We start from the raw sequence: 17,989 nt of genomic DNA, 5'->3' as shown, positions 1-17,989 counted from the left end.
TTCAAAGTTTTTGTTCAAGAATTTTCAAAATCATCTCTTCCATAAACATCTTTTCAATGTCTTCTTTGGTCTCTCTTCGACCATTTTCAAAGCCTTTTCAATATGTTCTTCAAAATTCTCTTCAAAAGAGCTTTTTGATAAGATTTTTGCAGGATCTTTTTTAGGATCTCTAAATCTTATTTTAGTTTATTTCCACCTTTCACGGTAGTTCATCAGATGGTAGCGGACCCAAGTCTTGATCGCCAGATCCCATAGGTCCGTCCACATCAGCATCTGAACCCATAGGAAGTCCAACCACTTCTGGTTGAGGAACCGCTCCTTCAGCGACTTGAAGAAGCATAGGATTTCCAGCGGCGTCTAAAACAGGATCAGCCGTGGCTTCAGCAAGATTTGTCACTGATTTGGATTTAACACATTGAAAGTCAACGTGACGGCTTTTGGCCTCTTCCTTCTCCCATGACATATGGATAAAGGGTCGCTGAACGTAGTTGTAAATGACCTCGGCGCGACCACCGGCGCGTTTCTTCACCTTCTCTTTATAGGTTGGATAGCCTTCGATGCCTAGGCGAATTTTTTTCAAACCGCGTTCTTTCATTACTTGCTTAGCCACGTCCCGATTTTCAATATATTTGAAGAAACGATACATCGCCGTACTGTTGACAGCTGAAAATAAAAAGAAAAAAAATGATATGTATGTATGAAATTAATGATTTAGTAGATTTTAGTCTAGGAAAAAAGGAAGAGAAGAAAAAATAAAGAAAAAACATCAATAAATTTCAATTTATGAGAATACAACAAATTAATTTTTTATATATTTAAATAATAGCTTAAGGAAAGAAAGAAAGAAAGAGATAGAATAATATAAAAAAATAATAGATTAAACTATAATCCAATAAAATAATGAAGTATTCCTCCTGTGCTTAATTTTAAAATATTATATACTGAGGCCCAATAATGTTCAATTTTTAAAAAATATTATATTTATGTCTATTGTATTTATTGTATTTTCATATTTATTATGATAGTGTTTATGAGTTTCTAGTTAGATTGTATGACACAAACATGTTTAGCACTTCCTAAGTATGCAGCGTTAAATATGGGGTATATTATGATCGTATTAATATCACAAGTTAGCTTGAGCATTCATTATTGAGGAAAATAGGTGGAACTAATAGAGACTATGCATTTTCAAAGGCCAAGTTAATCGATTTTCCATTAAACACAGAATGATCATCATAAGGTTAGCACGTGTTGCACTTTATAACAAAAAAAATTGCACATGTCTTCTTAGATCTTTCCAAGGTCTTATACCTATAGTCAGTTATATAAACTTTTTCATAAGAGTATGAAAACAAGCAAATAAAGATTTAAAAAAATTTTCTACAAAGAATGTATAATAAATCTATTTTAAATAAGATATATACGAAATACAAGAAATAGTTGTCTTTTAATTTTTAACTGTTAATCTCAAATGTTAATATCAAATTTTTAATTTCCAACTTCTAAATTTCAATATAATATTATAATTTTGTAATTATAAAGTAATAAGATAGAAAATTATGAATATTCTGCATTGATAGTGTAAATTTCGATTTTTTGCTATGACAAGTAAAATTGCTTTTCTAACAAATGAGATAAAAATATACTACAAGTATGTGACATATAACATCCATAATTATTTTCATATTAATTTATATAAAACAATTATGCCATTAATTAACAAAAAAATTTTAATTAATCATTTCAAATTTTATATCTTCTTAACATTTACAAGATAACTAGATACGTAAAGATAAAATATCTTAAGAAATTAAAAAATTTTGTTTATTTACTTTGGGAATATTCTTCGCCCATTTGGGGAGGATATTCTTCGTCCCAATCGACGACGTCATCCTCGAGCAAGACGACAATGTGGCATTCGCGATCGCCACGTCGCGCGCTATTAACCATTAGCGGCAAAATCAGATCCTCCAAGAACACTTCAAATTGGCAACGCGCACCTTCATTCGACAACTCGTGTAGCAATCCTCCTATAACAATAACAAAATAAATATACATTTTTAACTTTAACAATTTACAAGTAAGATAAATCATTTCCTATTCATTTAATTCGTTTCTTCTGTTTACACATTTGACTTTTTTCAATTCATTCAATTCTAATTGATTCAACTTTAATTAATCTATTGTAATAGATTTTTAGCATTTATAGTAAGAAATTTTTATTTACATATATAGCAAGCATAGCATTTTATATATAGCAAGAGATTTTTATATATTTTTATTTACAATATTAATTGTATCTACAGCTTTCTCATTTATATATTTGTATTATTATTCTTATATATGTTTTATATTAATTATTAATGTACAAACTCTCATGTAAAATCTTATTATATTTTATAATAAATTGTGCCTATAATAATTGTGTCTGAAGATATAAAATCAATAAAATAATATAAATATTTTTATGGCACTTACTAAGATTTTGGCACTTCACTGTACTAGCATCAAAAGGCACCAGCAGATAGTCGCAGGCCTCTCGCAATTCTTGAACACTTACAGTTGGAGGACATCGAATTACTCCGCCCTTATAATATTCTAAAATAGCGCGAAAAACCATGGCAGAAATGCCGTCTGCGACCTCGTATTCACCGCGTTCATTAGGCTGGGCATATTCTACCCCTGAGCTGAACATACGACCCAACATTGTATTGGGATGCGCCGTGAACAAAGCTGGGTCAACGATAAATCTGAAATAATAAATACAGAATAAATAAATAGATTTAATAAAAAAAGAATTAGTAAATTAAAAAAAACATAAATAATTAAATTGATATTTTTAATAACAGTGTTCAAGATGTACAATAAAGCATATTTTTTTCGATAATATAAAGTTAACTTTCTTCTTTGAATTTAACTTATTGCAGGAGAGGTATGTGTGTATGAATGTACTATAGTGAACACATACATACAAACACATGGTAATAAAGAAGATTTGAATCTAATTAAAAAAGAGAAAATTTTAATTATTATTAATATTTAATATTATAAATTTATATTATTAATATTATTAATTTAATTATTATATTAATATGCAAAATTTTAATATTAATTGAGAAAAAAATAATTATTTAAATTATTATTTTAATACAAATTTCATTAATTTGCTATCTTATAATATAAATCCTATTGCATTACCTAGTGTTATCGACAATCAGGGTGATTCTCTCATCGCTGGTTGGTTGATTACTAATTCCAGTAGTAGACCCTAATATCGTCGACCCTCCCGATATAGCGTTGTCCCTGCTGCTGCTTTGATTTTGGTTCTGATTCTGTTTAGTGATGCCGACGTTCGTGCGAATTCTGGGGATAAGATTAATAATCTCCCTTAGGGAGAATATGCAGCGGCATATTCTTTTGTATATGTGTATCGTATGAAAAACTATCGCTGGTCAATACATAAACTAACGCGGTTCGCGAGACCTACCTTGCAACTTGCGAAGCCCAGTCGCTTGATTTTGAGATATTGCATATTATTAGAAGAGGAAAAAATTTTTCCAAATAAATACATACAGCTGAAAATTGTTTTCATTTTTTTTCTAGTTCTAATTAAAATAAATATTTATAATTTTATATGTATATTCTCTAATTTAAACAAAATAAAAACTAAATGAAATATGTGTCTCACACAGTATAGTATAATAAAAATTATCATAGTAATAGAAAGAGATAAGAAATATACATAAAAAGATCCATATTTTTTTAACTATATATACTAGAAGATTTCCTTAAAAATAAATAAATAATTTTATGTATGGAACATTTTTTAAAATAAATATTTATTTTTACTACTAATCATATTTGTTTAAAATAAAAATGTATAAAATTTTTTCTATATCACACAAAATAAAATATATAATATATTAATAATTATCACATCAATATCATCATCAATTACATATTAGAAATAGAGCATTTGTTAAAGTAAAGATATTATCTTATATGTTTATATGTGTGTATGTTTTTTATAAAAATCTTTTAAAAATTTATAGAAATCAGAAATATTATTTATTAACAACTAGAAAGGAAATTTTTGATAGTAATTCTTTTTCAGCTAGAGCTACAATAATAGCTAAAAAATTAATGAATAATAAATAAAAATTATAAGTGTTGTCGTAAGATTGTTACACATCTTTCTTTCTTTATTTTCAGTTTTGTTCAACAAAATTTCTTTAGACCGTTAAAAATTAGAAAAGAATAAATACAGAAAAAACTTTATAGGAATTTTCTGCTTTTTATTACGTGCATTTACCTGTTATGGTGATTTGTGAGATTCGTGTTCTGGGAATTTCTGCCGGAATTGAAAGAATGACAATGCCGATCGCCGCTGCCGTCCCTCTGTACCAGACAAGATTTCGGCTTCGACGAGCCACCACAACTATACATGCACAGAACAACCACGTAATCTTATACTAATCAGCTACTACGACAAGCAACTATAACATCTCTACTAATTATACGCGAATTCTAGAATACTCTGTATGTTTATGTATATTTTTTAATGTATTTTTGTTAGAATCAAATTCTCGTGACAAATGATAAGAAAATGACTTGAGATTTTTTTCCACATCACACACAATCAGCAGAGAGAAGATTGAATTTCATTTTCCTTCATTTGACTTTATAAAAGATTCAAATTATTCCATATAATTAATTAGTAATTAGCACATAAAACTGCAATTTATGAAATATTATATTAATTTTTATATTATATTAATATTATATTAATTTAATCAAAATGCAACTGCACAAGAGTAATTCACTTCAAAAAAATTGTATTATCATTTATTATCTTATAAGCACATATATGTATATATGAATAATTTCTATTTTTTGACATATGACAGAATGTGATGAGAGTAATTTTATGAAAATTTCTCCAATTTTTTCTAATACATTATATATACAAAACACGTCAAAGAAATTTTATCTTTACTCATTTTTCTATATGTGGAGCAAAGATAATCTTGAGCAATAATTAAATATCAATAAATATAAACTATTATATCTAATATCAGTGCAATTTAAGAAAATGCATAATATAGCATTGAAAATATAAATAAACATTTTTATATAATATAAATTTTAATATGTATATTAAATATATGTATATATGCACAATAATATATTGCTAATAATATTTACGTAATGAAAGTATATTGACAAATATTAAAAATATAATTTGTATATTATACATTTTCCATAGATCAGAATATCGCATAAATGTAATCAATTTTTTGCCAATTAATAGAATAATGCGTGTAAGTTTACATAAATTAAGAATATATGCATGCGTGTAACAAAGATTTGTAAGGACAAACCCCTAAGCATGCTGAGAGATATCTAAGATGTAAGAAATTAGAGCGAGATGTAATGTTTTCAAAATTTGTTCTTGTTCAAATAACACAGTGCAATTTAACTTATCTGCAAAAATGTTAACTCCTTTAATGTTAATAACTGTGCTAATATTGAAATGATTTTACTAAATATGTTGCTGAATCTTTACATGAAAATTACTCTACAGGCATTTTTCGTGTCATTGGATTCAAAACTGAAGAAAGATTCTGAATTTAAAATTTTTACCTCAGCCTATTCTTGTACAAATGATGCCTTCCTCTTCCATCAGTCTCTTTGTAATCAGTCTCTGTATCACTGCTGCTGTCTTGCACATAATTGACTCGCTCTGATGGATTCGACATGTTGAACCACCTGACAAAAATATATAAATTTCTTATAATTTTCTAAGGGAACCAATCTAATCTAACCTCGCACTGTTCTAAAAGTGTGATATTCACGTGTAATATTTTTATGTAATATCAAGATAATCGTAACACAAGACATCATATCTGATAATTCATTTATTTTTATAAATAATAATATTAAAAACTGATGAAGAAATATGTACTTCGTATGCAAATGGAGATAAAAATGAGAGTATATCTATTCTAACAAGCCTTTGAACCTTCAACACTTTGTCTCTCTCTTTCGAGGTTAACCTCGCCATCTTCGTTAAATGTCAACGATATTTTGTATAATATTAACAATTAGCGATACTTACGAGCTCGAGATCGATATTAACCAGCTGAGCCGCTTTAAAAGCTTCTTCGTGGACTCGCAGATCTCCAGATCGTACGAATCAGTACGAGTGCAATTTAACCTGACAATGACAGTTCTTTGATCGACGAACTCGATCGCGTGACCACGCATGACTGCGTCCGAGTCAACACGAGCACTGACGGAAATCCACGAAACACGTCACAAATGGCGTCCGTGATGTAGGTTATGCCCGTGACTCTCAAGCATAAATACCTCGATGCAAATTCTCTTCGATTCTAGTGTGGGTGTAAAAGGGATGCTTTTACCCCACTCTAACCGCGGCTGGTTAGGCAACTAACATGACCAGGGGATGATTATTGATATCCGATAAACGTGGCAACGGACTCGTGTCGCCGAGAGAAAATGGGATTGTTCGATCGCTTAGCGAATCTCCTAGGTCTTAGGAAAAAAGAAGTAAACGTTTTAGTAGTGGGCCTTAATAATAGTGGTAAGTCGACGGTCATAAATAATTTCAAACGCGAGGATGACCGTTGCATAGACATAGTGCCCACTGTCGGGTTTAATGTCGAGAAATTTGCATGTAAGTTAAATAGCGAGGAGCGATCAAGTGCTCGAGATGTCAAATTATACTGCTTTCAATGCTATTTATTATTGCACCAGCATTAATTCAAGTACACATAACGTTCTATTTTTTTTGCAATAAGGATCGAATAAAAAAGAATAATGCAGTTACGAAAATTCTAACTGTAACATAAATAATGAAAATTATATAAATATCTTAAAGAATGCACAAAAATATACTTGTTACCACAAGATATATGCTTTGTTATCTCATAATTTTATATTTATTTTTTCACATTTTTACTTTTCATATTTCTCGTATAGCGTTGATTTGTCTCCACAGCTTGTAATTGTGATAACGATCCAATCGATTTAGTAGTACGTACTAATTTTGGCGTCTTCCTTCTTTTAATTTTCTTATTTGTTAGACGACTATTTTCAAAGTCATTAAATTTATCAGCAGGTTGCGTTGATGCTTCGATATCTGTGATATTGTCAATTTCTGAACTAGACGATGAGGATATTCTTCTTCTGCGACTGCGATGTAATGGAGTACTAGTACCTAGTGGAATTATCTTTAGCTTCTTTTTAGGGTTTTCAAGTTTATCATGCGGTTTTGATGCAAATGAAAGATTTTCATTGATAGAACTGGCAGAATTTGCAGTCTGGTTGGTTTGGAAATTCAATTTGGTCTGTTTGAATTTGATTTTAGGTTTATGTAATGGTGTTTCTTCTGTAAGGTTTCCATAAATTTTCGTTTGTTGTTTTGAAGTAGATGGAACTGGCTCTGTTTCCTTCTCTCTTATCGAAATTTGCAGAGAACTTTCAGTATGTGCCTCTTTTGTTTGATTATCTTCCTCATTATTTGATGATTCAATATTTGTTGAAATAATCTTTTGTTTTTTTCTTTCATTCCATTTCTTCCGCAGTTGATGTCTTCTCTTGCTTTTTCTCAGCGACTTCTTTCGAACCAATTGCAATTCTACTAAAAGGCTTTCACAGCTGCTAGTATCCTGAAAAAAAAAAGATTATGATAAAATGTATTTTAATGATAAAATTTTTATTTAATTTTATATTTATTTAAATACTGTACATTCAATTCTAATGGACTGTCACTGTCGCTCGTTCGCATCCATGTAAATGAAGAATCTTCTGTTAAAATCTTATCAAATGCTGTTGGCAAGTCTGATATCTTGAATTCATTCAAGCATACTTTCAATCGTTGTTTTAGGTCATCATTTAACTTATTTTTTTCCATTGTATCAATGTTAATTTTATGTGGTCTTGCTTTATTCGAATGATAGAGTAAGTATATTATTAAGTTCATATACCTATCACTTTCTCTGTCATGTACACTATACAATTCTAAAACAATATTCGTATATCCCATATCAGACTGCAGAGTACAATGCTTCATATGCGAAATTTGTTTCTAAAACAGACATTATTTATTAGCGTATTTCATATAATTTGTATAATTTATATACTGCTCATCCTCATAATGCATAAATATACTTTTAATGACAGGAACTGTTCTTGCCGAACGATGTAACAGTCAATATCGTGTTTACAGCTCTTTATAAAAGGAGTTAAATTTTCCAATCTGTCGAGGGGTATTTTGGTCAGCATGTCATCCATATCGATCGACATTGGCATTATCCATTTTCCCAGGTGGGCTTTTCCATCCTTAATGAAAATCTGTACGGCGTAAATGTCTTTCTTCTGTCCCTCGCTCGTCGACGTAAAGTTGAATACAACTTCGTCCTTCCGAAATTTGACGCAATGAAGACCGGCGAAATTGTACAGGTCATTTTGCAGATCAATTTCGACATTTGATATTTCCCTGGGATGCGATGGAGTCTCCCAACTTTGCAATTCGGATACATGTTCCTCTACATTTTCGAAACGTACCGTGTCCAGTTCCCGTTCGCATTGTTCAATTATACATTTCAGATCCTCTATTTCTTGGAGCAGTTTCTCCTTTTCCGCAGTCATCGAGTCTAAAAATCATCAAATCGGTTATTCCTTCGTCTGAGTAGGGTTAGAATATTTAAGGAACAATTCGTGCACCTTTATTAGCCGGTTCGATATTCGCGTTATTGTTGGTGGAAGAGCTATGCGCTTGCATTTTTCGTTTCATTCCTATATCATTTGCAATAATAACAAAGTTGAACGATTTTAAGTAAACTCGCGCGCCAAAAAAACAGCTGGATGCGCTCAACCTGTCAACCACTCATTGAGCGATTCAAGAACAGCTATTGGTGCATCATTCCATGTTCATCGGAATCTAAAAATATGCACCAATCACGAATGGCCATTTGAGGAAGGAGTACAGTACTGAATGCACCTTCAATATTATGGTTTTCAAACATTTTCATCTCCTACTGGAAAGCATTTCTAGCTTTTTTATATTATTTATGCGATTATTTATTTTATTTTATTTTTTTTTCTAAAAACGAATCACATTAGGCAAATAAATAATGAGATTGTAATAAGATTAAAATTGCGTTTAAGAGAGATTGTATTGAATGTCGTGAAAAATGAATTTCTTTGAAAAGAAAAAGAATTCAGAAACTTTTCTATTACTCATGAGACAGGAATTACTTGTATAAAAATGTTTTCACGAACTTTCTCTGTGTATACAATGATAAATAATATATATGTTATTATTGATTTGTTCGTACTTCGATATAATAAGCCAAAGTCGTTGTTTCAGTCAAGAATGTCAATTTTACTGCATTTGACATGTCGGGTCACGACCGTCATAGATCATTGTGGGAGCATTATTATAAAGATTGCCACGGGATCATCTTTATAATTGACAGTAGCGATAAACTCCGACTAGTTGTCGTGAAGGAAGAATTGGACATGCTCTTGCAACATCCTGATGTGGCAGGTATATCTTCCTTGTATGGCTGACTGATCAAATTAGCATCAGGAGTCGCTATAATAAAAAATAGTGATATAATAAATTTACTTAAAAATACAAGAAAATATATATCAATTATAAAAAATATTTATAAAATATAATTATACCAAAATAACAAGAAGTGAAAGAGAAAAGACACACGCTATGTTTCCGTAACAATCCTTGAATTGTTTGAAACTCGATGCACCGAGCAATTTAAATGACTGCGCGAAACTGATGCAGAGGCACACATTTCAGGCCGCAAGATACCCATCCTTTTCTTGGCGAATAAGATGGATTTACCCGACTCCTTGACTACCGTGAAGCTGGTCGCTGGACTGGGTCTCGACCGAATACAGAATAAACCCTGGCATATACGAGCAACAAACGCGATAACCAGCGAAGGTCTGCAGCCGGCGATCGAGTGGTTGACGGATCAAATTCGCGATATATACATCAACAAGAGATAAGACGTATCGACATCGTCCGCGACTGATTCGATCTGTCCTTTTCACGAAATCTGTCGGACGGCATCAATGCCTGTAACGTCATTTATATGTTTATATCGTTTATATTCAGGTCCATATTCTGAATCCTCTTTTATTGATAAAAGTGCCTTTAAAAGTGGCTTATAAGCCTTCTGATTGGCTGTAAGCCACTTTTAGAGGCACTTTTATCGATAAAAGAGGATTCAGAATATGGACCTCAGCGTCACGAATCTCGTCACACTTGGACCGCGTTTGATTTGGCGCGAAAAATATTTGAAAACTTTCATAGCACTAGTTGAACGCAAAATGGTAAACCAATCGTAGACATAAAGTATACGGATGGGTTTCGGTCATTTTTAACAAGCTCGGTTTATCAATTATATTTATAATTGATAAATAATTCATACTATTCATATTCATAATTGATAAATAATACAGTCATGACGCATGGATATCTAGATGGGACACGTGTTGAATCAACAGTCACGATGCACGAATTTCTAGACGCGATACGTTCGACTCGGAAAGTAGCTATCTTCAAGCGTCAAGGACACTTTCGTGATGTCGAGTGAAATTCGTTCAGTATCTTGCGGATAACGGACAAGTCAACGATGCGAGATCTGGTGTAATAACGCAAACTTTCGGTATAAATTACGAAAAGAAAGTGTCTGTTTCATGTCGGAAAGTGTAAAAAAGTATCGAGTCAAGAATTTCGCGTGTTCGATTTTCGATTCTCGATCGGATCGCGATTTTATGGCGACGTTTAATTGCGAAGCATCGCTGCAAGCTCAATTCAATTCCGTCCAAAAGTAGGTAGCTGAATATGTAAGTACATAAATATATATGTAAAAAATTATTACATCGTAATCTGAATGCGATTGCAACAATTTTTCAATCCAATCGCAATACTTTATCATGGTTCCGTATAATTAACGCTCTGCAGAGAGAGATTTTGTCGTAATCAAAATAAACTATTCAATTTTAATGGATGTTTCATTTGAATTGATTTTCATTCTTTGCTATTCTAAAGCTACGCATATTTATTTAGCTGTACACGCGTTTATTATATATATAGCGATAAGAAAATATATAGAATCATAAAATAAAATACACAAAAATTCAAAAAAAAGAGGCAACTGAAATAACCGATTCGAAATCAGACGCTCTCGTAAGATGTCGCCACCGGTTATCATTGAAATTTCGCGCCTCTGAAAGTATACTTTTTATTAGGGATTCTCAAGTGGAAAATTAAGGCAATAATTTTTATAAAACAAACGAGAGAGAAACAGATACACAGATGTATCTTGCGTAATTTTGAGACGGGAGAAAGCTGTCAAAAAAAAGTGTTAACACATAAGTGACATGCAATAAATTTTTTGAAATTAATTTTACGTAAAATGTCAAATTTATTTATAAATAATTATTTTATCATTTTTACGAAACAATGTTCTCCAACAATTTTCACAATATCATTTCAAATTTTATTTTATGTTTGTATGTATTTTTTATGGAATTATAGCTGGTACTGTTCGTTATTATAAGTATTTTAATCATGGAAAAAGATATTTATCGATCTATGTAGTCCATAAAAAGATATTTAAATGCAATTAATATTCCCATTTTATCGATAAAAAAGTCACTTTAGGATCCTCTTAATTATAATCTTAAAAAGCATGTACATAATTTGACATATATTATACGTTATCTTTACTAAAATCTACTCAAAAAAGCGGAAGTATTTCATTAATGGCGGACGACCAATCCGCATCCTGCAGCCTCTTATCCTTCACTTGAGGACCCCTAACCTTTTATGACCTTTTGCTATTTACGTCACGCGTAGGTTAGACGCACAGACGTCTATACATATGTGGTTAGGCGTCGTATCGACCGACCTGTAGCGTTTAACAGGTGGATTCCCTATCATAGTGTCGATAAGAAGAGCATAGATTCTGGTGTTTGAAAATGTTGCGAAAACGCTTGTTAACGTATTGTTTCACGTTTGCCGTTTTCTTCAAGTTCACCTGTTGTTATAATGTCAAGAAATATTCGCTGCTTATGCCAAACGTGAGACCTAATACGGTAAGTACTGTAATTTTCTATTTTTTATAGAGAAAACAAGAATGTCCAGATAATCTTTGATGACATATGTTTTCGATGAAAAATAATATATGAGCAATTTGAAAATCTTTTCGCTAATATATATATTTTGTATCGTCTTCAATTTCTTTTCTATGACAATTATATATTAATTGTATAATATAGTGATAAAAAATCAATTTATGATAAATGCGTTCTAGTTTCTGAATTTTTTGAATAGCTAGTGCATAAATTTTTTTTTATGGATATAAATTATCCGAAATATCCAATATATCCTATTTTATTATTTTTTTTGATAGCCTGAATTGTATCTGTGTACTCCAGTTCGGATAGATTTTACAAAAAATTATTATATCACTGGTTTTGAGCCAAATGCAACAATGGAAACAGCTCATCACATACTTATCTATGGTTGCGCCAAGCCAGGTAGTGCAAAACCAGTTTGGAATTGCGGAGAAATGATGATTAGTTCAAATAATCAAGATACAGCATCTCCTTGTAGCGAAGGGACTCAGGTAAAAATTAAAATTATATATCTTGCAAATCCCCTGGATATATTTAAAATATAAATAAATCTTTTATTTTAATAGATTATCTATGCATGGGCAAGGGATGCTCCTGCATTAGATCTACCAGATGGAGTAGGCTTTAAAATAGGCGGTGACTCTTCTATACAGTATATTGTCCTGCAGGTGCATTATGCACACATCGATCACTTCAAGGATGGCAGAACAGATAACTCAGGTGTAATTTTACATTATACAACACATCCAATGAACAAATTGGCTGGAGTCATTTTGTTAGGAACAGGTGGCGTTATACCACCTAGAGAAGTAGTACATATGGAAACTTCTTGTCCTATAACAGAAAATAAGACTATTTATCCATTTGCATATAGAACGCATACTCATTCACTTGGAAAGGTAGTGTCTGGTTATATAGTAAAACCGAATAACGAATGGATCGAACTCGGTAAGAGAGATCCATTGACTCCTCAAATGTTTTATCCTGTTACTAACAAAGTTCCAATTACCTATGGTGATAGACTGACGGCGCGTTGTACAATGGAAAATATACGCGATAGACCCACCTATATAGGTTTAACAAATGAAGATGAAATGTGTAACATGTACATTATGTATTATGTTGAGAATGATACTCCCTTAAAACGAAAATATTGCTTCTCTCAAGGACCACCTATGTATTATTGGAACCAAGAGTTCATAAATATTCCTGACAAAGAGGCATCTACATTGTAATACTCCTAATATTATTTAATTTAATTTAATTTAATTAACTATATTATTTTGATATAATAATAAATCTCTCAATTTTTTATTTTAGCATGTAAAATTAGGAAAAATATTTCCTAATATTTCCACAGACTGTATTTTTAAATGCATTTAAATTCAATAGGAATCTATGTTTGCAGATCAAGCCGTCCTAATATGATTTACAACTGATTTTTGGTTATATATAATCACATTTATATTGCTAGATTTTTTATGAAATTTACATGAATTTAATTTATTGTTACCACGTCTTATTAAATTTAAAATTATTTATATAATTTTTGAAGTTGTTACAAGGATATATAAAATTTTAATAAGGTGTGATTTGTTTTTTAAGATAAAATAGAAGCAATATTCTCTTTTTAATCTGGAGATAAAAATACTTTTATGAAATAATTTATTAATTGAATTATTAATTTTGAAATAAAATATAATTATGTGCACAAATTATTCAGAAATAATTTTGACTTTTCAAGTGATTATAGATGAGAATATTGTAATCAGGGTATATATTGTACTTATTTTATGTACGCGTAATCCTTAAAAGATTCAATACTAATTTATAATAATGAAATACCTCTTCTTGTCAATTGTTATAAATGTGACATATGACCATCTGTTTGAATTGCTATTGCAATTTACTGCAAGTTGCCGATCGGTTGTTGATATATAATATGTATAATTTTTTGTGACAAAAACTAGTCTACATTGATCAGTAGTCTAAATTGGCTATTTAATCATTAATATTATGCTTTACAATGTACTGTTTTGAAATTACAAAAATTTAATCTTAAATATTATTTTATATTGAAGTTATATATGTGTGTGGGTCTCAAAGCACTATGCAGATGTGATATAAAAAGATAAATTAATCTTAGGCCTAGTGTTTCAGTTAATATTTTTAATTATGTTTTACGATTAAATGTAATTTGTGGAAAAGAATTGAACATAATATATATAGTGCTATACTCTCAATGAATTGGCTATTAAAATAAAAGAAAATATATATATGTATCTTTTTCTATTTTAATAGCCAATTTATTGAGCCTACAATCAGAAATTGAAACATTTGACAATTATATGCGTAATATAATTTAAATAATTCCGCAATATTACTAGCAAAAAAATATTGTATTTTATATAATTTATCTTTTGTAGCATATACATTCCAAATAGATTTTTGGAATGATTATAAACAGGTGCAATCGTTCATTAATTAATAATAATTAAAACTATTATTAATTATTAATTAATGAATTAGTTTTTTTAGCAAAAAGAAAATATGCTAAAAAATGTATAGATACATTAATTAATTAATTTTATTTTATACATGTAAAAGTTATATTCTCTACTAAGATCAAAATAGTGCTATCGTATTAATCGTGCGAAACTTTAATTAATCTCTAACTTTATTTATAACTATTAGATAATAATTTAATTAGTAATTTGAAGAGAATTATTTTAGATAGAATGTTTTTCCCGAAGTAAAATATTAATGTAAAATTGGTAAGAATACTATTTCCAAAAAAATGTAACGAAATTTGTCTTCAATATCTTCTCCAAATACTGTATATATGTATACAATCGCTCAGGAATGTTCACCTGAAACTCCTCGAGATTATATTTAAATTGTTAAATGAAGAAATATAGATCTTTTTCCCCGTCTCAGCATGTTTTTCGCGGGACAATGGATGGATATTTATTTTCGAACATATATAAGCGCCACTATCGTCGCTAAAAAAATCGAATTATAGGATTTATGAACTCAATAAACTTGTGCAAAAAAAAAAATCTGTCTCGTGATTTCGTTTCACGCTATTTGCGATGCGCAACAAATACATTTCCAGAGGACAATTTCAGAGAAGTACATTGATTCTCTCTCTCTCTCTCCTCTCTCTCTCTCTCTCTCTCTCTCTCTCTTTTCGCGATGCATCTCGTAATTGAAATATACTCGTGTGTACATTTGTGTAGCACCTACAATACATTGCTCTAGTGACCGAATGTAAAAACGATATCACATCACGTATAGTCCATATTGCGTTATATAATAACGTTCTCTTGGTCGCACATGAAATTGGCGACCTTTTGTTTGCACATTTCAGATATAATAAATTATATTGCAGCGTTTATTGTATTCATCACACAACATGCATTCGGTTGTCGCGTTCTGTTCACTTAATAATCTATTTTTATATATCATAGACGTTTGCTGTTTGAAATTAATCCTACGTGTTACACGATGCATAATTGTTTTCCTTATTGCTGAAAGTAATTTATAATATTAATCGCGGACTTTATCATTTTGTTGTTGACACGGATTGTGTATCGTAGCAAAGGAAGACATCAGATTAATGGGCGTGCAGACTCGGCGTTGATGGTGGCTCTAAATAGGATCGTGAAAACGAGTTATGGACTCTGGCGACTTAAATTAAGTACGGACGTTCGCTACAACGTAATTCGCGCGGTTCCATTAAACTTAAAGGGTGCATCAGGAGAAAGGTAATCCCGTCGAGGTCTTTAGCACCGCGATAAAGCACGTTTCGCACGGCTTTATGTCGGATTTATCGTGCGTGTTTCCTATACAACGTTCATCTCGTTAGTTTCTCGTATATTTTTTTTCTGAGGCATCCCGTTATCGATCGATTAATGAAAAGCTGGCGAATCAATGCAATGAATTCGATCGAATGGTGCTGGGTCGTGTTACGTCTAACGTCTATTAATGCAGACAGATTGAGACGATGAATTAGTTGACCTTTAATCAACCGTTACACTGGTCGTATTTGCTGATCACAAATTACATTCGTGAAGTCTGGCTGAGAATATTGGACTGCGAGAAATCGAGCTATTTATAAGCGATAGTTAATGTGTTTAGACGACAGCGAAATTAATTGGCCCAGTGGAGTTATAAGAATTGATTAATCGATTATCTTAAATAGTGCTTCTTGCTATTTTATACACATCGAGATTTGTTAGTAATATACACAATCTTTTTTATTATATAATACATATAATTAAAATAATAATTGGAAAAAACTTGCAGCCGTACTTTCATATTTTCGAATCAACCTTTTTCTTTAGGAAAATAATAAAATATTAGTAATTTTTGAGTTATAATAAATTTGCAGAACAGAAGCTTCTTTTTTCATAAATATCTTATCAAAAATGAAAATAAACAATAAAATTTTATTCTATAGATTATGTTTTAATAGAAAATCAAATTAATCATGGACAGATTAATTATGGATATTCATTGATTGAAAATTAAGGATTATAAAAACCAATAGGACAATTAAATTTTCGGCAAAAAGAATATTGATTCTAAATTAATTAAAAATTTAATTTAATTAATTAAGAATTTCTGTGGGCATTATATGTATAAGTCTATTAGTAACATTTTTATATTTTATTTTTTATATTTTATATTATATTTATTTCATTATATATTATATACATGCAAATCTCAACAAATTTTATTAAATAAACTTTTGAATCAATTTTTGATAATGATAAAAATTTATGCAAAGAGAAGATCACCTATTTTTGTCTATCTGATATGAATTATAAATGAATTATAAGTCTATTTTTGATTTAAATTCTAAATATAAATTTGCAGACATTTCGCGTTGCTTTTATGGATATAACTTTATCGTTTTTATTGTTGCAGAATGTCTGGAGTTGCTAAAAGTGTGTCGATGACTGGCGAGGTACGTTTTTGAAAAACAAATGACCGGAGAAAGTGCAGCCGACGAGTTAAAGAATCTAACGGAGGTGTGGTCGACGTTTTTAAGAGCCATTGATGAAACCCGAAAGAGTTAATAAAGTCTTCTCTCTCTCTCTCGCTCTTCGCACGATGTCTGTCCCAAGTATGATAATTTACAGTTATGTCAGCTCGAAATCGTCTGTTTCACAATTAAGTTAAGTCATCATGTGTGACGCTGCAACGAGTTTATAAATCTAATACTAATCATTAATTTTCGATCAAACTCTTATTTTCACTTGTTCATAAAGAGAAAGATTGCATTCGAGATTGAACAGATGATTTCAGAGATGATACGTTTTTTAAAACAACAATTTTGCTTATTCTCTTCACAACATCCGGATATACAGTATGTGTTCCACATTATTTCTCTACGAACGCTATTTTTTCCTAACGTTGTTCTGTATTCTTTATTTTAAAATTATCTAGATCGAGCGCATTTTTTTTGCGGTAGTTTCACGCGCAGATATTATATCTGTAGACCTCGCACGACGATAATCGGGCAATTATAATTAATGCGAAAATCGCTTTCGTACTTTCGTTTCTTCCGGTTACGACCTACTTTGTATACGCGCAGGAAACATTTGACACGCGGGGAAGTGTTTTAGATTTTCGTACGAGTGACGCGATCGAATCGCTCACTTGTAAAATCGAGAACCGGTTTTGCTCATTATCATCGCCCTCTTGCACGTGTCTCCTTCTGACGAGAGTTCACGTCAATATACGGACGATATGTCTGGCGCGATTCGATAGTCGTTCTTTGTGCGCG

General features: G+C 30.9%; 4 protein-coding genes across 13 annotated transcripts; 2 read left to right on the top strand and 2 right to left on the bottom strand.

The window, feature by feature from the left end:
• Positions 1-199: 199 nt before the first annotated feature.
• On the bottom strand, positions 200-6,295 carry LOC145964578 (BTB/POZ domain-containing protein 10-like). 3 transcript variants are annotated; one of them, XM_083087524.1, is made up of 7 exons: positions 6,119-6,291; positions 5,644-5,769; positions 4,313-4,438; positions 3,199-3,363; positions 2,479-2,750; positions 1,833-2,030; positions 200-663 (listed from the first exon to the last, which is right to left on the bottom strand). In XM_083087524.1, the coding sequence occupies exons 1-7, from the start codon at positions 6,265-6,267 to the stop codon at positions 200-202; spliced, it is 1,500 nt and encodes a 499-aa protein (XP_082943650.1). In that variant the 5' UTR covers positions 6,268-6,291. The 3 variants fall into 3 exon arrangements, with proteins under 3 accessions (XP_082943650.1, XP_082943652.1, XP_082943651.1); XM_083087526.1 differs by having other exon boundaries at positions 3,199-3,387; positions 6,119-6,282; XM_083087525.1 differs by lacking the exon at positions 4,313-4,438 and having other exon boundaries at positions 6,119-6,295.
• A 46-nt stretch (positions 6,296-6,341) lies between these two features.
• Arl6 (ADP ribosylation factor-like 6) lies at positions 6,342-17,368 on the top strand. 7 transcript variants are annotated; one of them, XR_014436514.1, is made up of 4 exons: positions 6,342-6,697; positions 9,395-9,574; positions 9,845-10,128; positions 17,128-17,368. XR_014436514.1 is itself a non-coding variant. In XM_083087529.1 (3 exons), exons 1-3 carry the CDS (start codon positions 6,520-6,522, stop codon positions 10,054-10,056), a joined length of 477 nt encoding a protein of 158 aa, XP_082943655.1. In that variant the 5' UTR covers positions 6,342-6,519; the 3' UTR covers positions 10,057-11,533. The 7 variants fall into 7 exon arrangements, 2 of the variants coding, with proteins under 2 accessions (XP_082943655.1, XP_082943654.1); XR_014436510.1 differs by having other exon boundaries at positions 9,845-10,899; XR_014436511.1 differs by lacking the exon at positions 17,128-17,368 and adding an exon at positions 10,282-11,532 and having other exon boundaries at positions 9,845-10,165.
• Positions 6,940-10,286, bottom strand: LOC145964577 (uncharacterized). 2 transcript variants are annotated; one of them, XM_083087523.1, is made up of 6 exons: positions 9,715-10,286; positions 9,363-9,622; positions 8,749-8,965; positions 8,194-8,678; positions 7,772-8,110; positions 6,940-7,691 (listed from the first exon to the last, which is right to left on the bottom strand). In XM_083087523.1, exons 3-6 carry the CDS (start codon positions 8,816-8,818, stop codon positions 6,963-6,965), a joined length of 1,623 nt encoding a protein of 540 aa, XP_082943649.1. In that variant the 5' UTR covers positions 8,819-8,965; positions 9,363-9,622; positions 9,715-10,286; the 3' UTR covers positions 6,940-6,962. The 2 variants fall into 2 exon arrangements, with proteins under 2 accessions (XP_082943649.1, XP_082943647.1); XM_083087521.1 differs by having other exon boundaries at positions 9,749-10,286.
• Phm (Peptidylglycine-alpha-hydroxylating monooxygenase) lies at positions 11,887-15,270 on the top strand. The gene is made up of 3 exons (XM_083087527.1): positions 11,887-12,153; positions 12,471-12,686; positions 12,762-15,270. The coding sequence occupies exons 1-3, from the start codon at positions 12,037-12,039 to the stop codon at positions 13,428-13,430; spliced, it is 1,002 nt and encodes a 333-aa protein (XP_082943653.1). The 5' UTR covers positions 11,887-12,036; the 3' UTR covers positions 13,431-15,270.
• Positions 17,369-17,989: the final 621 nt, after the last annotated feature.

The sequence above is a fragment of the Camponotus vicinus genome, unplaced genomic scaffold (genome assembly GCF_025532165.1).
Source record: "Camponotus vicinus isolate PSW18456_S1 unplaced genomic scaffold, iyCamVici1.0 SCAF_13, whole genome shotgun sequence".
In the NCBI taxonomy this organism is placed as follows: Eukaryota; Metazoa; Arthropoda; class Insecta; order Hymenoptera; family Formicidae; genus Camponotus; species Camponotus vicinus.
The sequence above is the reverse complement of the archived record's forward strand: the minus strand, read 5'-3'. Positions and strand labels throughout refer to the sequence as shown.

What these genes read in the sequence shown, in the direction of transcription:
- LOC145964578 (XM_083087526.1), bottom strand. Translation starts at nt 6,267, where the DNA reads ATGCGTGGTCACGCGATCGAGTTCGTCGATCAAAGAACTGTCATTGTC. An exon ending in CTGATTGTCGATAACACTAG is followed by an intron (nt 2,751 to 3,198) that starts GTAATGCAATAG and finishes TTATTATTTCAG; the next exon opens with ATTTATCGTTGACCCAGCTT. An exon ending in AGTGAAGTGCCAAAATCTTA is followed by an intron (nt 2,031 to 2,478) that starts GTAAGTGCCATA and finishes TTATTGTTATAG; the next exon opens with GAGGATTGCTACACGAGTTG.
- Arl6 (XM_083087528.1), top strand. Translation starts at nt 6,520, where the DNA reads ATGGGATTGTTCGATCGCTTAGCGAATCTCCTAGGTCTTAGGAAAAAA. An exon ending in TAATGTCGAGAAATTTGCAT is followed by an intron (nt 6,698 to 9,394) that starts GTAAGTTAAATA and finishes TCGTTGTTTCAG; the next exon opens with TCAAGAATGTCAATTTTACT. An exon ending in GCAACATCCTGATGTGGCAG is followed by an intron (nt 9,575 to 9,844) that starts GTATATCTTCCT and finishes CACACATTTCAG; the next exon opens with GCCGCAAGATACCCATCCTT.
- LOC145964577 (XM_083087523.1), bottom strand. Translation starts at nt 8,818, where the DNA reads ATGAAACGAAAAATGCAAGCGCATAGCTCTTCCACCAACAATAACGCG. An exon ending in TATCGAACCGGCTAATAAAG is followed by an intron (nt 8,679 to 8,748) that starts GTGCACGAATTG and finishes GATGATTTTTAG; the next exon opens with ACTCGATGACTGCGGAAAAG. An exon ending in ACAGTCCATTAGAATTGAAT is followed by an intron (nt 7,692 to 7,771) that starts GTACAGTATTTA and finishes TTTTTTTTTCAG; the next exon opens with GATACTAGCAGCTGTGAAAG.
- Phm (XM_083087527.1), top strand. Translation starts at nt 12,037, where the DNA reads ATGTTGCGAAAACGCTTGTTAACGTATTGTTTCACGTTTGCCGTTTTC. An exon ending in CAAACGTGAGACCTAATACG is followed by an intron (nt 12,154 to 12,470) that starts GTAAGTACTGTA and finishes TTTTTTTGATAG; the next exon opens with CCTGAATTGTATCTGTGTAC. An exon ending in CTTGTAGCGAAGGGACTCAG is followed by an intron (nt 12,687 to 12,761) that starts GTAAAAATTAAA and finishes TTATTTTAATAG; the next exon opens with ATTATCTATGCATGGGCAAG.